The sequence below is a fragment of the Saccopteryx leptura genome, chromosome 2 (assembly GCF_036850995.1).
Source record: "Saccopteryx leptura isolate mSacLep1 chromosome 2, mSacLep1_pri_phased_curated, whole genome shotgun sequence".
In the NCBI taxonomy this organism is placed as follows: domain Eukaryota; kingdom Metazoa; phylum Chordata; class Mammalia; order Chiroptera; family Emballonuridae; genus Saccopteryx; species Saccopteryx leptura.
The window spans coordinates 251,031,434-251,048,039 of record NC_089504.1 but is presented as its reverse complement, the minus strand read 5'-3'; the positions used below and the strand labels follow the sequence as shown (position 1 = coordinate 251,048,039).

At 50.2% G+C, this 16,606-nt stretch overlaps 1 protein-coding gene across 2 annotated transcripts; it reads right to left on the bottom strand.

Moving 5' to 3' along the window:
- Nucleotides 1–4,744: 4,744 nt before the first annotated feature.
- Nucleotides 4,745–13,763, bottom strand: PUS1 (pseudouridine synthase 1). 2 transcript variants are annotated; one of them, XM_066371222.1, is made up of 6 exons: nucleotides 13,684–13,763; nucleotides 13,022–13,256; nucleotides 10,450–10,587; nucleotides 8,631–8,733; nucleotides 6,564–7,255; nucleotides 4,745–5,030 (listed from the first exon to the last, which is right to left on the bottom strand). In XM_066371222.1, exons 2-6 carry the CDS (start codon nucleotides 13,244–13,246, stop codon nucleotides 4,983–4,985), a joined length of 1,206 nt encoding a protein of 401 aa, XP_066227319.1. In that variant the 5' UTR covers nucleotides 13,247–13,256; nucleotides 13,684–13,763; the 3' UTR covers nucleotides 4,745–4,982. The 2 variants fall into 2 exon arrangements, with proteins under 2 accessions (XP_066227319.1, XP_066227318.1); XM_066371221.1 differs by lacking the exon at nucleotides 13,684–13,763 and adding an exon at nucleotides 13,367–13,662.
- Between the last annotated feature and the right edge of the window lie 2,843 nt (nucleotides 13,764–16,606).

Below are 16,606 nucleotides of genomic sequence, written 5' to 3'. Positions count from 1 at the left end.
TATCGGACTCACACAGGCCCTTAGAATTGCTGAAGGGAAAAGTGCCAACATCTATACAGACAGTAGATATGCCTTTGCCACTGCCCATGTACATGGCGCCATCTACCGGGAGCGTGGGTTGTTGACAACTGCAGGAAAAGAAATTAAAAATAAGAATGAAATTTTAGCTCTATTAGAAGCCATTTGGTTGCCTAAAAAGGTGGCAATAATACATTGCAAAGGACATCAAAAGGGGGATTCCCCTATAGTAAAAGGAAACCACTTTGCTGATCGAGCGGCACGGAATGCAGCAGAAGAGGAGGAACACACTAACCAACTGCTACTCATCCCACCCCCTACTTTACAAATAGAACCGAGGTATGAGCCAAAAGAAGAAGAGAAAGGTAAGCAACTAGGGGGTAAGAAAAGTAAACAGGGATGGATAGAATTACCAGACAGCAGAATATACCTACCACAAGGAGTGTTAAGACAAATAATTCAAGAAATACATAGCAGCTCCCACTTAGGACAACAAAAACTAGAACATCTAGTAAGAAAATATTATGAGGGAGCGGAAATCAGAGATATCATACACTCTGTTGTGTCTAGGTGTCAGGCCTGCGCCAAAGTAAATGCTGTCAATAAGAAATTACCTCCTCTCATCAGGCACCGAGGAAAAGCTCCTGGAGAACTGTGGGAAGTAGACTTTACCGAAATGACTCCAGGGAAATTAGGCTACAAATATTTGCTTGTTCTAATAGACACCTTTACTGGATGGACTGAGGCTTTTCCTACAAAAGGAGAAACTGCTTCAACAGTTTGTAAAATACTTTTAAGAGAAATCATTCCACGATATGGCATTCCCATTGCTGTAGGGTCAGATAATGGACCTGCTATTGTGTCCAAAATATCACAGGAATTGGCAAAAAGATTAGGAATCAATTGGAAATTACACTGCATTTATTGGCCTCAAAATTCAGGGCAAGTCGAAAGGATGAATAGGACCCTTAAAGAGACTATAATTAAGTTAAGAGAGGAGACTGGCGAAAATTGGGTAGAGCTACTCCCTTTTGCATTATATAGGGTTCGAAATACACCTTATACAGGAAAATAGACTCCTTATGAGTTAATGTAAGGGCAACCAACTCCTTTGGTTCCACAAATAACAAGGGAAGAAATTAAGGGTTCTAATCAAAGTTTTCTAAAGTCCTTACAGGCATTACAACTAATACGTGCAGAAGTACGGGCGCTTAGACACCAGCAGAAGGGCCAACTCAAAGGACTTCCACTGCCAACTCCACCGGAGCCAGGACAATGGTATCCCAAATAAGACTGTCCAAGAGGCACTTCTAGCAGTACATCACCCAAGGACTGACTCCCACGTAGACGGGTCCACACACCATGATCCTGAGCACCCCCACTACTGCCAAGGTAGAAGGCATACCCGCCTGGGTCCACCGCAGCCGGCTGAAGCTTGCAGTCCCAGCAGAGACACCTTTGTGGACAGCGAAGACTGACCCTGCCAACCCTTGTAAGCTGACCCTGAGAAGGACAGCATGCCCTGCTTCAGCCACAAACCAGAAGTTAACTGGTCCACGCATGGAGACTTTAGGGAGGGAGGGAAACTAAGGTAAAGGAAAGCCAAGTAAGTCATCTTAAGGTTTGATGCATGTACTGCTATGAGTATACAGAAAGGGGGTGTAAGTCCCTTGGCTGAGAGAGAAGCTATAAGGTAAATGAAAATTATATATATGCTCATAGCTACCACTATAGAATAACCTATAAATATTAGTCATGTGTCCAATAGGCTACTTATGAAAAGGACACCTCCAAAAAGCAATCTTTAAAAGAGAATTACTTAGTACTAACTTAGTCTTTGCTGAAAATTAAGGTTTTTAAAAAAATCAAGAATTTTGACTAAAAAGAAATTGTATGGTTTTAATAATAAAAGGTATAAGGTATAGAGGTACTTTTAAAAAAAAAAGGAAAAGCAAGTTGTTATGAAGGCCAGTTATTTCTGAATAAAAAAATGCATAAAAATTGAAGGTTTATATAAGTTGCAGAAATTTTGTGTAAATTGCAAAAGGTTTGTGCAAGTTGTAAAAAGTTAGTACAAAGAAGAAAAATGCAAGGCAGAAAGAATAGAAACAGTTAAAATAATAGTTTTATCTCAGCCATACCAACGCCGAAGAATCTTCGTTATAGTTAAGGATTTAACTAGGACAAAGAAGAGGAGGAAATGTGACATTCGAATAAAAACTATAAAATACATTAATAGGCTTGGTAAAATAACTTAAAAAGAACTGGTCCAGTAAGTACAGCACATTCCCGGAATAGATGAGACCAGACTCCCAGGATGAATAAGACAGATGAGTCCTAGAGATAGGGAAGTCGCTAGACTCCCAGGATGACTAGGAGCTGATAAGTCCTTGAGATAAGGAAGTCGTAAAAACTCCTAAGATAGTTAATGTGACCACATCCTAAGGGATAGATAGGGACATTTCCAGCTGGGGGCTTTCAACTGTATGACTGGTTACTAAGGCACATGACTAAAATTTGATTTGGAGAAGCCAATTGCTAAATGCCAAATTCGCTTCTGTATGAACTGCTTGCTTGCTACGCTATAAAAACCCCTAGATTGTAGGCGCTCGGTGTGGCTCTTGTGACTACCACTTGAGGGTCCACCCCTGCGCAGGTTAATTTTGCTTTGTTTTGTTCTCTTTTTCTCTTGGCCATAAAACTTTGTCTGAAACTCTCCAAACGTCTCCAGTGTCTGTTTTACCCGGCGAGTGTAACAGCGAGTACCGCGAGGGTGGAGAGGAAGGGTAGGGCAGAGGAGAATGGACGGAGCAAAGGGAGTCACCTCTCAAAACCACTGGGATTTTCAACAAAATGGTGTTGGGAAAGGGGCGCCCACCTGTGAAAGAACGATGCTGGATCCCGACCACCGTCCACTCGGAAGAGTGAATTCGCAATGGGTCGCAGGCCCAACCTGTGGGTGCTGACGCAAAAAGAAACACGCAGCTGTCCTGAAGCCTCTCAACCTTGGTCGGTGTCTTAGAAGTTACACCAAAAGGATAAGTAACCAAAGAAGAAATAGATACTTTGAACGTCATCAAAAGGACACTATTGAGAAAAGGCAGCCCACACAGGTGAAAGTGTTGGCAAATGATATACAAGGTAAGTCACTTGTATCCAGAATAAAGAATTTACAACTCAATTAAAAGACAAGTTATTGTTTAACGGGCAAAGAACTTGCTAATTAAAAGAAAAAGTGTCTAAGGACAAAAAAAGATGCTTGGCGTCATCAGGGGTCTGGGAAGTGCAGAGAGAACCACAATGAGATATACCAGCTCATCCACTAGGATGGCTAGAATCAAAATTTCAGGTAATAGCGAGTGTGAACGAGGATGTGGAATCCTCAAATACGGTTGATGGGAATGGAAACTATGCAGACACTTTGAGAAATAATTTGGCAGTTCCTCAAAAAAAAAAAAAAGAAAGAAAGAAAGAAAAAAAAAATAGAGTTAACTGGAATTCCACTCCTAAGTTTATACCTAAGAGAATTAGAAACAGCCAGAGATCAACTCTTCAGTAAAATGCAAATGCTCTCTCTGATATTAAACACACTGAAACACTTTAGAAGAAACCTTGGCTATCAAAGAGAGATGAGAGAAGCAGTTGGAAGAGGATAAAAAGGGAGTGATTTCATAGTTGCAAATGCTGATGCTACAGTAGAGATGTTCAAGAGAAAAGGGAAGCGGGAAGTGATGTTGGAGGGCTGAGGGTACTCCTGTGAGACAGGAGAGTGGCTTCTCCCACTGCAACATTGGGAAGGAGGAAGGAGAGTGAGTATAGGCTTGGAGCAGGATTCAGGAAGCAGGGGGGGGGGGGTCCCCATCTCATGGCTTTTATTCACTCACCTGCTAAGAAACAGGCGGGAACCACTTGTCCAGGGAGATGGAGCATAAGCTGGGAAGTCCTTTGAAGGTATCTGCCCAATATCACTGTGCACATGTGCATACACAAATGCACATATACTGCATCATATGCACACATGCATAACATGTACCCGTGCATTACCTCCTCACACATGCACATGGGTATGCACATACACCATATGCATGCATGCTTCGTAGCTGCTTCAGCAGACATGTAGATAACCCACCCACCCAATCCCCTCTTCTCTGCTCACAGGTCATTTTGTTCTCTGTTGGCACTGTGTGCCACTTCATAAAAAGCATTTTCCAGCCTCCCTTGCAGCTAGACATGACAATGTGACATGCCTGGCCAACAAGGGAAGTTGCTGGTGGATCTTCTGGAAGAGCTCACTAAGGGACATATTCAACGATGAGCCCCTTTCTTCTATCTCACTCCTCCTGCACAAACCATGGACACTGCTGGGTGGGTGTGACCAGGATGAAGGTCGGGTGCTGAAAAGGGCCAGCTAGACAAAGAAAAGGCCCTTCTCCAGCGTAGGGGACTGCTGTGCTGGGCCCAACTGCCACCTGTTCTTGTCTGTGCCGCTTGCTGGGCTTCCACTACACGCAGCTAAGCCCCATCCTGATGGCTTGTAGGCAAGACCTGAAAAGAGCCCCTGGCTGCACCACCTGCTTTGCCTCAACCCCTGGAGCCACCTAGAGCATGTCCCCTTTGCACACTCTCTAGGTCATCCATCCCAACACAGTGGTTCCTTTTGGCTCTTTCAACAAAAAGAAATAGGAAAAAAACAAAAAAGAAGAAAAGGTAAAAGAAGTGACTAAGTAAAGTTTCTGTTTAATAAAATCATTTCTTTAAAAAAATAGTGTCTTTACACATTGAGGTGTACAGAGTTCACGCTGAGCTGAAACAGATTTGCAGCAGGTTCTCTCATGAGGAAAACTGAGAACAGTGCAGGTCTAAGGTCCTGAGGTTACGAGGCCACATCTCGGCTCCTGTCCCAGGGAGGGATGCAGCCAGCAGTGGCAGCTCCTGGCGCACAGGCCTCCCCCAGTGCCCCTGCCTCAGTCGCTGTCTCCGTCCCCTTCACTGCCTTCCTGGGGGCTGGGGACCTGCAGAGCCAGAACAGAGAAAGGGCTGTGAGGGAAGGTGCTGCCTGGGCATGGGCACTTCCTCCTGTGAAGGAGGCCGTCATCTGTGGTGCGCCCCGAGATGCCCTCTCAACTGCCCCTTTGGGGGTGATGCCAGCATTTGTTCTCAGCCTGACTCTTTGTCTTTCTCTTAACTGGCTTCAGAACCAAAAGCCAGGAGCTGGGGACAAAAGGGGGATCTTTGCAGGGCTCCTCCAAATCTCCAGAGGATGTATAAAACTGGGCTCTCCCAACCGGACAGCACAGGCCTCTTGACGGTATGAATACAGCAAGTGGTCAGCAGCCTCTGTTAGCAGAACTTCAGCAGAGGGCGTGGGCTGGCCCCTGGTCAAAGCTGCACGGTGGGCTCTACCTGGCCTCACAGTGCTTGGGAAAATGAATAACCATCAACATTTAAAGAGTGGGAGTTCAGCCTGACCAGGCAGTGGCTCAGTGGATAGAGCGTTGGACTGGGATGAGGAGGACCCAGGATCGAGACTCCGAGGTCGCCAGCTTAAGCACAGCTTCATCTGGTTTGAGCGAGGCTCACCAGCTTGCACCCAAGGTCACTGGCTTGAGCAGGGGGTTACTTGGTCTGCTGTAGCCCCATGGTCAAGGCACATATGAGAAAGCAATCAATGAACATCTAAGGTGTTGTAATGAAAAACTGATGATTGATGCTTCTCATCTCTCTCCGTCCCTATCTATCCCTCTGACTCTCTCTGTCTCTGTAAAAAAATAAAAATTAAAAAAAAAAGAGTGGGGAGTTCACATAAAATTCTGGAATGCCAGTTTCTCTGAAACACATAAGCTCTGACAACACCAGGCCCACCTCCAATGTGTCCACCACTGGATGGTGGTGAGCTACATTTGCCCCTGTAGATGGAACAAGAGCTCCTGTCTGCCAGTCTCCACCCATTCCTATCACCTCCCTGGTCTGGGCTGCCATTCATTACCGGACCTGCCTGCCTGCTGCTCTGATACCTGCCTGCTCCACCTATGTACCGACCTGCATGGACATGAGTTTACAACTCCAGATACGGAGGATGACGGTGTTTCTCCGGATTTCTAGATCATGGGAAGATATTCCCAAAGTGCCAGATGCAGCTGTCACCCTCTGAGCACCCACTGCGCTAGCAAGAGAGTGTATAAGCTAACTGACCAGCACTGTCAGCCCAAGAAGGGCATCCTACAGTCTCCCCCATGTCACAGATGTAAAGACCCCACTGAGCATGTCCCTCGCCCAGAGTCACTTAAGTATGGAGTGGGCACTAGGCAGTGTTTCAGGGTCCCAGCCCTGGCCCTGTTCCTCCTGCTGCTGTGTGATGTTGGGGGAGGGATGTACTCCTCTGTGCCCCAGCTTGCTCATGTGTACAATGGACACAATGACACCAGCCCATAGTGGGTGTGAAGCTTAGCCACAAACTGACATGGATGAGCTTTAGCCAAGTTCCTGGAAGGGCTCACTCCAGCCCTATGGCCCCCAGACCCTGTGGTCCCAGCCCCAAGCCCCACCTTGGCACCGGGGCTGGCTGCCGCGTGGGCCATGGCGCTGAAGTTGTGTGCAGGTAGCGTACTCAGCCACTGGGCCATGGACCTCTCCTGGCGCTCGGTGCTGATGATCGTGGGGTAAATGTGCTGCTCCTTGAAGGCTGCTGCCTCCGCCTCCTCCCCCGCCCAGTCCAGCGGCTCATGCAGCCCATCACGGCCAAAGCGCCGGTTATAAGACTCAAAGTGCACGCGCTCCAGGACGAGGCCAAGACCCGGAGCCTTGGGCACGTCCACCTTGGCCTCTCCCCAGCTGCGCTCCAGCACATCCTCAGATGCGTAGCCCTTGACGATGGCCACCAGCAGGCCGACCATCTTCCGGATCTGATGCGTCATGAAGCTCTGCCCTTTCACTTTGATGACCGCGAACTCCATGCCGTCCCGCTCGAAGGGCTCCTCGCAATACATGTCCAGGATGTAGCGCTGGGCGCTGGGCTCCCGGGGCCCCTTCTGCGAGGTGAAGTTGTGGAAGTTGTGGGTGCCCTTGTAGCAGGCCAGCAGCTGGTTCACCCGCCGCAGCGTCTCAGCACTCAGACGGTATGCCTCATCCTGCACATCATGGTCCTTGTGCGCAAAGGCGAACGTGGGCAGCATGTACACATAGGTCCTGGCATCGCACCTGTTCTTGGAGTTGAAGCCGCCTGTGACACGCTTCAGACCTGGGGGTACAAGGACAAAGGATTCAGATGTACTAAGGCCCTGGTACTCCAGCCCCAAAAGGGACAAGTCCTGTCACTGAACCCCACACCACAGTGGAACAACCCCATCTGTCAGACCTGAGGCTCACGAGGGTCCAGGGTTCTGGGCTCGCCCTGTGCGTCTTGCATTGACCCTGACGTGAGCACCACAGTTCCGTGTGGGGATTAAATCACAGTGCAGGCAGCAGGGGGGCCCTGACTCAAACCCATTGTTAGAAGTTACTCTTCAGAGCCCTGGCCAGTTAGAGCGTTGTCCTGATAGCCAAGGCTGTGAGGTCAGTCCCTGGTCAGGGCACAAACGAGAATTAACCAAGGAATGCATAAAGTAATGGAACTGATCGATGTTTCTTTCTCTCTCTCTCTCCATTCCTCTCTCTAAAAATCAATAAATAAAAGCATATATTTAAAAAATCTATAGGGTGACTGGTGGTGGTGCAGTGGATAAAGCATCGATCTGGGACACTGAGGTTCCAGGTTCAAAACCTTGAGGTCGCCAGCTTGAGCACAGGATCATTAACATGATCCTAAGGTCAATGGCTTGAGCAAGGGGACACTGGCTTGGCTGGAGCCCCCTGGTGAAGGCGGCGCATAAGACAATCAGTCAACAAACAACTAAAGTGCTGCAACAAGCTGATGCTTCTCACCTCTCTCCTTGTCTCTCTCTCTTAATAAAAAATTAAAAGATAAAATAAATACTGTAAAAATACAGACTAAGCTAGTGACAAAGCAGATCAGTCGTTACTGGTGAGAAAGAGGGAGGGTTACAATCTTATTATACGTGAATCCTACTTCAATTTTAAAAAGTATCTTTAGCCTGACCAGGCGGTGGCGCAGTGGATAGAGTGTCGGACTGGGATGTAGAGGACCCAGGTTCGAGACCCCAAGGTCACCAGTTTGAGCACGGGCTCATCTGGTTTAAGCAGAAAGCTCACTAGCTTGGACCCAAGGTCTCTGGCTCGAGCAAGGGGTTACTATATCTGCTGTAGCCCCATGGTCAAGGCAATATGAGAAAGCAATCAATGAACTTAGGTGTTGCAACAAAAAACTGATGATTGATGCTTCTCATCACTCTCTGTTCTTGTCTGTCTGTCCCTATCTATCATCCCTCTCTCTGACTCTCTAACTGTAAAAAATAAAAAATAAATAAATAAAAAGTATCTTTAAAAATTTTAAATGTCTGCTTAAAGGAAAAATAGTAACAATGTAACATGGAGTTTATAACATGTTACCTATCCACACAGCAACAACCACTCTGTTGTCTCAACTCCACACCATAGAAATTCAGAGAAAGAAGAATTTTGAGTCTTTCCACAGTCTCTGCGCTTACAAGGCTTACCCAATATCCGGATGTGAGACGGAAGGTGGCTGTTGATCTTTTCTAAAATGTCGTCAATAAGCCAGACCTTCAGGGACACGACCTGCCCAGCTGCTGACACGCCCTGCAAAGAAGCACAGGGTGGGAGGGGCCAGCTGGGGCCTGCTCTTCAAGCCCCACGCGAGGTCTCTCCAAGGGAAGCACCACACAAAGGTTACATCTTTTCTTGGAGGAGTTCTGCTTTCAGAAATGCATCTGAAGGGAATAATCAGGTGAATGCAGCATAACTCATAAAACATTACGACGATTTCAAAGCCCAGCAAAACACACACGAGGGGACAAACATATAACATCATGCAGACGGGAAATGAAGTTCCACCTTGATATGACTCTCAGCTACTTGGGAAAATAGGCAACTCAAGTGACAGAACCGTGAGGCGGAGCAGAGGATCTGTGACCGTTAAAACCAGATGATAGGCCCTGGCTGGTTGGCTCAGTGGTAGAGCATCGGCCTGGCGTGCAGAAGTCCCGGGTTCGATTCCCGGCCAGGGCACACAGGAGAAGCACCCATTTGCTTCTCCACCCCTCCCCCTCTCCTTCCTCTCTGTCCCTCTCTTTCCCTCCAGCAGCGAGGCTCCATTGGAGCAAAGATGGCCCGGGCGCTGGGGATGGCTCCTTGGCCTCTGCCCCAGGCGCTAGAGTGGCTCTGGTCGCAACAGAGCGACGCCCCGGAGGGGCAGAGCATCGCCCCCTGGTGGGCAGAGCGTCGCCCCCTGGTGGGCGTGCCGGGTGGATCCCGGTCGGGCGCATGCGGGAGTCTGTCTGACTGTCTCTCCCTATTTCCAGCTTCAGAAAAATACAAAACAAACAAACAAACAAAAAAACAGATGATATGCAGGTTCCAGGACCTGACCTGCAAAGAGCTCCACCCATGAGACTGCCTCCCCGACCTAGGGCCAGAGGTGCGTTTCGGCCAGCCTGTCAGAAAAGCAGGTGGAGAGCATGCTAGGAAACCTTTTGTTCAGCCTGCCTGATACCCGGGCCCAGCCTCAGCAACACCCTCCATTCTCCTGTGTGGGGTCCACTGTCCACTCCAGACCCATGCCCAGGAACATGATGGGTCAGGGCTACCCAGCACAGCTGCCATGCTGGCCAGTGACTGAGTCCGGGACAGATGTGTGAGCCAACCAGTCAGTGGGACTCAATCTCATGGCTTAGGGTGGACAGCGCTGGGCCACAGCTATCGTGGCTCCTGAGTCCACAAGACGAAGCTAGTATGGTGAGTGACGGGCTGACTGCGGGACAGACACTGCACAGAATTACTGTTCACACACACAGAATGGAAGACGTACCCCACTGATCTTTTTAGATTGGTTACACGCTGAAATGAGACTATGTTGGATATATTGAGTTAAATAAAATTATTATTAAAACCAGTTTCACCTGTTTCCTTCTCTGTCTGGACTGTGGCTAGTAGAAATTTTATATTACAGTGTGGCTCGTCATGCCGCCGTGGTCCTGGGTGTGCAGCCAAGCCTGAGACGGGTGATCTATGGCAGGAGATGTCGTGGCCACCCTGCCACCCGCAGTGGCGGCGACAGAGGACAAAGCACGATGGACGGATGCAGCCCTGCCAGCAGTGAGTGCCCAGACCCAGCCGTCCACACGGGGACCTGCTCCTGCTCGGCCCAGTTACACAGGCAACAACTTCTCTCCACTCAGACTAGTTTCATCTGTGCATCTGTTATTTGTAACCAAGAGTCTTAACCAATAAAGATGCCGAGATGGACAGGGGATGAGGGCAGTGCGCCGCAGGGGCAGAGACGCCGCCACCGCCTACCTTGTCTGTGCGGGCGCACCGCTGGAACGACATCTTCCGCATGTCCTCACCATGATTCTCAGGAATACAGCCCGACCGGACCAGGGCAGACACCAGGTCATCTTCAATGGTCTTGAATTGTGAGGACCCAACATTCCTCTGAGGAAAAGAGAAGAAAACATGTTTTCTTTTTTGCTCGGTCACTACCCACAAGAGAGGGCCTGGGCTGCTCCAGGCAGGGGCAGGGCTACCCATACTCACAGCCTGGGGACTGCACCCGTGGCCATGGGGAGACCCTACAGCTCGTCCCCCTCCCACAGGAAGGAGGAAGGCCACCTGAGGATACCTATAGAGTCCCCACCCTGTCAGCTCTGAAGCTAGCAGTCTGCTGCTGCAGGACACATCAGTCTGCAGCACTTGCCACAGAGGGACCCCCTCCTTCATCACTGTAGGGAGACAGGCCCCTCACTCAGAGGAACACACCCAGAATACTGCCAGTCCCCCAGGGCTGGATTTGGCATCCCTGGCTTTTCTTAAACCCTTTGATACATGCACAACCTGTACAACTCCTAGGATGAATACAAGCAGGGAATGACGCCTCTTGCTTCTAGCACTGTCCCTGTCAGCTTGCCCTAACCTTTGTCCTGGGCCTGCAGGATCCTACATCAGTGAGGCCACCACCCTGACTGCGCTCAAAGAAAGCCTTTCTGGCTCTGGCCAATTAGCCCTGTTGGTTAGAACATCATCCCAAAACACCAAGGTTGCAGATTTGATCCCTGGTCAGAGCACATACAGGAGGCAACCAATAGGTGTACAACTAAGTAGAACAACAAATGAATGCTTCTCTCTCCCCCTTTCTCTCTAAAAATCAATCATTTTAAAAAAAAAAGCTTTCTGACCAGACCTGTGGTGGCACAGTGGGTTTGCCTGGTCAAAGCACTTATGGGAGTTGATGCTTCCTGCTCCGCCCCCCTTCTCTCTCTCTCTCTCCTCTCTCAAAAGCAAATAAATCTAATAAATAAATAAAAGGCTTTCTGACACGGGACACAAGGTCTGTAGGCAGTTCACCAAGACTCAGCACAGTGGGGAAGTCCTTCCCAAAGCCTACCTTACAGCTTTCCCACTGTAGTGTAGGCCCAATACCTTACTCAACATAAAGTCATAAATGCTCAAATGACAGATATTAACAAGGATGGATAATCACCCCCTCATAATCTCAATCTTCCTTCCATGTGCCCTGTGAGCTACTGCCACTCCCCACCCATTTCCCTAGTGGGGAAACTGAGGGAAACAGAAGATGAATAATGGACCTTCTCTCCAAGTTCTCAAGACAGAGCCTAAGGCAAAAATTCATGTAATCAAAATCACCTTCAAAAAAGCATTCCAGCCTGACCAGGCGGTGGCACAGTGGATAGAGCGTCGGGCTGGGAAGCAGAGGACCCAGGTTCGAGACCTCAAGGTCACCAGCTTGAGCGCGGGCTCATCTGGTTTGAGCAAAAGCCCACCAGCTTGGACCCAAGGTCACTGGCTCAAGCAAGGGGTTACTCGGTCTGCTAAAGGCCCGCGGTCAAGGTACATATGAGAAAGCAATCAATGAACAACCAAGGTGTTGCAATGCGCAATGAAAAACTAATGATTGATGCTTCTCATCTCTCTGTTCCTGTCTGTCTGTCCCTGTCTATCCCTCTCTCTGACTCGCTCTCTGTCTCTGTAAAAAAAAAGAAAGAAAGAAAGAAAGAAAAAGCATTCCAATCATCCTCAAGGAGCAGCAAAGGTGGTCAGTCTGTTCCTACAGACCTGGGGCCACAGCTGTTACACTGGAACAATGTTTCCCAAACTAGTGTCAAATCTACCAGGGATTGTGAATTTGGTTTCATGGGTGCAGCCTATGTTGTTTAAAATACAAAACAAGCTACAAAGTAACTTATGACTACTACTATTCATAGTAAAAGTTGTCTAACACCTTTTTCTAAACTTCAATTCACTTAGTTACTCTGTCCCAGTTAGTGAATTTCTCACTGTGAATCTGGCTTAAGACACTTGTCCCAAAGAGAGTTGAGTACAAGAAGGAACAAGAAAGTCTATGTGCATTTGGGGGTCACTTTCTGCCTTTCAGGAAAGGATCAAGTTGGCAGGCTGGGGAGAGAATTCTAAAAGGTGCTTGCTTGCCTACAGACTGTCACATCAAGGGATCGGACTCCTCCTGGCTTCCCCGGCTGCGTTGGGGTTTCAGAGCGCAGCCTCAGCAAGCTTACTGAACCTCCATGCTCCAGAAGGCCAGTGCTGTGATGGCCCCATTTCAAAGATGGGGAAACTGAGGCACCAGAGCTCCCATCACCTGTCCAAGGCCATGACGCTGGTTAGTGGCAAGGCTGGGGCCTTTAACCACCGTCCAGACACTTCAAAGCCCCCCGCCCCCAGTATCTCCCATGGATGGAACAAGGTCAAAGCGCTTGGATTGGAATCTCAACCTTGCTTGACGGGACCAGCAGGATACCGCAGGAACGAGGGTTTTCTACCCTCACTCCAAGGCCCTGATATCCGGAGCCACAAGGGAGTCACAGGTGAGTCGGAGGGAGCCCGGGCCCCTCACCTGCATGCCATGGTAGCCCTTCCCCGAATAGGCCATGAGCAATACGATCTTGCGTTTGGGCAGCTTTCTGGGCGGATCCCCGTCCACGCTGCTCTTGAGCTTCTTCGCCGGCTGCTCAGTATCCTCCCAGACCCGGCCCCCGCCCCGCCAGCCGCTGCGGGCCTTCCCGCCGTCCTGCTCCTGCACGGTCCTCACCGGCGCCGGGGCCTCCGCCTTCCCGGCCATGGGGGGCGAACTGGAAAGACAGGGGCGCTGTCAGCAAGACCGACGGACCCCCCTCACGCGTGCACCGGCTGGCAGGTCTCAGCCGCGACCCCGACACGGCGGAACGGGCGCGGGAATTACCCGGGGAGGCGCCGTCCCAGGCGCGGCGTCCACGGTCCGCAGGCTCTCCGCAGGGCCCCGGCCACCGCCCGCAGGCCGGGGAGCCCCATGCGCGGCCCGAAGGTGGAACACGCGCGCGACGGCTGACCTCCCCGGGGTCCCCGATGCCCAGCCCCGCCCGCGGCTATCCTCCGACGTCCCCTGACTGCAGGTTGACCTCTGACCTCCCTAGTCCCCCTTCTCCTCCGGCCCCGCCCGCCACCTTTCCCTCGGAAGTCGGGGAGACTGAGCCACTCGCGCCGGGAACAGAGGGGCGCGTCCCCACCCGGCCCACTCACGGAGCAGCTGACTGAACTCCAGCCGGACCACGTGGACGAAGGCGGAAGTGCAGCGCGCGGCCGGACGGCGGCCGGGCGCGGACAAAAATACTCCGGGATGGGACTTGGAGTGGAGGTGGGACGATCTGGGTGTGGCATACGGCTTGATTGGGGCGGGGCTTCCAGGTTGATTGCAAGCTTCCGTGAATACACGCGGCTGCGTGTGACTCCTTGGAATGAAGGAATCCTCCTAACCAGAACACTTACGAGGCTCCGCCAAGTTCACGTGTGAACGCGTTGGTCTTTAGGGAGACGGATGATGATAACACGGATCAATCACCTAATACTGCGTTATAAAGTAACAAACTCCCTGTGCAAGATGAATCAAGCCTGACCTGCGGTGGCATAGTGGATAGAGAGTTACCTGGAACGCTGAGGTCCCAGGTTCAAAACCGAGGTATGCTGGGTCAGGCCACGTACAAGAGGCAACTAGGAGTTTGATGCCTCTTGCTCCTCTACACCCCACCCCTGCCTTTCTCTAAATTGATAAAATCTTAAAACCACAGGACTTGCAACTCTCAGATATTTGCAAGAAGAGAGAAGAGAGAGAGAGAAAGAATGGGGGGGAGGAGCAGGAAGAAGCATCAACTCCTATATGTGCCTTGACCAGAAAGGAAGCCCAGGGTTTCAAACCGGCAACCTCAGCCTTCCAGGTCAACACTATCCACCGCACCACCACAGGTCAGGCATAAATTTTCTTTAAAAATTAATATTTTAGGCCCTGGCCGGTTGGCTCAGCGGTAGAGCGTAGGCCTGGCGTGCGGGGGACCCGGGTTCGATTCCCGGCCAGGGCACATAGGAGAGGCGCCCATTTGCTTCTCCACCCCCCCCCCCCCCCCCCGCCTCCTTCCTCTCTGTCTCTCTCTTCCCCTCCCGCAGCCAAGGCTCCATTGGAGCAGGGATGGCCTGGGCGCTGGGGATGGCTCCTTGGCCTCTGCCCCAGGCGCTGGAGTGGCTCTGGTCGCAGCGGCAGAGCGACCCCCCGGAGGGGCAGAGCATCGCCCCTGGGTGGGCAGAGCGTCGCCCCTGGTGGGCGTGCCGGGTGGATCCTGGTCGGGCGTATGCGGGAGTCTGTCTGACTGTCTCTCCCCGTTTCCAGCTTCAGAAAGAAGAAAAAAAAAAAAGAAAAAAAGAAAAATTAATATTTTAGCCTGACAAGGCGGTGGTGCAGTGGATAGAGCGTCGGACTGGGATGCGGAAGGACCCAGGTTCGAGACCCCGAGGTCGCCAGCTTGAGTGCGGGCTCATCTGGTTTGAGCAAAGCTCACCAGCTTGGACCCAAGGTCACTGGCTCAAGCAAGGGGTTACTCGGTCTGCTAAAGGCCCGCGGTCAAGGTACATATGAGAAAGCAATCAATGAACAACCAAGGTGTCGCAACGAAAAACTGATGGTTGATGCTTCTCATCTCTCTCCATTCCTGTCTGTCTGTCCCTATCTGTCCCTCTCTCTGACAGAGAGATCTCTGTCTCTGTAAAAAATAATAATAATAAAATAAAAAATTAATATTTTAATTTATCGTGTTGATATGGTTTCAAGCGTCCTATTTAATATAGCACCCTCTATACACCACATCACGCCCCCCATGGCCCATGCAAAGTCTTTCCACCTCCATTTCCCCCCTCCTTTGCCCTCCTCCCCTACCTCCACATCTCCTTTCCCTCTGGCTACTGCTAGAGGGAATATAGATAAGTGTTATGTATTTATATATATTGTCTATATATATATATGTTATGTATATATATTGTCTGTATATATGTGTTATGTATATATGTTTTTGGTTAATCCTTCAAAAAAAAAAGACAAATCGGAAGTACTTGACATCCCCTGCAATGTGGGCAAACTTGAAAATATGAGGTTCAGTGAAAGAGGTCAGATGCAAAGGCTACGTGGTCTGTGATATCCTGTGTGTGACATACCCAGAACAGGCGAATCAGAGGCAGAACATAGGTTGTGCATGCTGACAGGGCTCCTCCGGCTCACATTGGGCCTCGTGGGAAAAAGCTTACCTGTGCTAAATGACCTCCCAGGACAGCCTTCCTCTCTGCCGAAGGGAAGAAAGAGCTACTTTCCCAGTTCCAAGGGTGAGAAAAAAATCAATGTCACCTGTGATCTAGTGAGCTCAGGTGGCTGAGCAGCCTTAGGAAGCATCAGGCACCCTCACACAGAGCACCCCACCTGCACATAAAGCATCCCAACACTTGCTACCTCCTCAACCCCACTGGCTACAACGGGTAATCTTGCATCTCCACTCTACGAAGGGTAAACTGAGGTCTGAGGTTGGAACAGGTGCCCAGGGAACTGCAGTTTGAGGCAGGGTGGGTACTCAAGCCCAGCCCTCCTGGCTGAGGATGCTTCTTGGGCCTAGGCAACTATGAACATGCCAGGAACATGCAAGGATCTGCAAGGTTGTCCTGTATCACTGGACCCCCAGGCCCCGCACTCCTGGGCCCACCCATCACTGTCAGACTCCTGCACCGGGGATGTTTACTGCAGTTTTTAGTCATAACTGTTAAAACTTGGAAGCACTTGGATGTCATTCAGCAGGTGCATGGATAAATAAGTGGTGGTACATCAGACAGTGGAATATTATCGAGCCTTAAAAAGAAATGAACTGCCTGACCAGGTGGTAGCGCAGTGGATAGAGCGTCGGACTGGGATGTGGAAGACCCAGGTTTGAGATCCTGAGGTCGCCAGCTTGAGCACAGGCTCATCTGGTTTGAGCAAAAGCTCGCCAGCTTGAACCCAAGGTCGCTGGCTCGAGCAAGGGGTTACTTGGTTGCTGAAGGCCCGCGGTCAAGGCACATATGAGAAAGCAGTCAATGAGCAACTAAGGTGTGGCAACGAAAAACTGAGGATTGATGCTTCTCATCTCTCCGTTCCTGT

What these genes read in the sequence shown, in the direction of transcription:
- PUS1 (XM_066371221.1), bottom strand. Translation starts at nt 13,455, where the DNA reads ATGGGGCTCCCCGGCCTGCGGGCGGTGGCCGGGGCCCTGCGGAGAGCC. An exon ending in CTGGGACGGCGCCTCCCCGG is followed by an intron (nt 13,257 to 13,366) that starts GTAATTCCCGCG and finishes CTGTCTTTCCAG; the next exon opens with TTCGCCCCCCATGGCCGGGA. An exon ending in GTCTCACATCCGGATATTGG is followed by an intron (nt 7,256 to 8,630) that starts GTAAGCCTTGTA and finishes TTGTACCCCCAG; the next exon opens with GTCTGAAGCGTGTCACAGGC.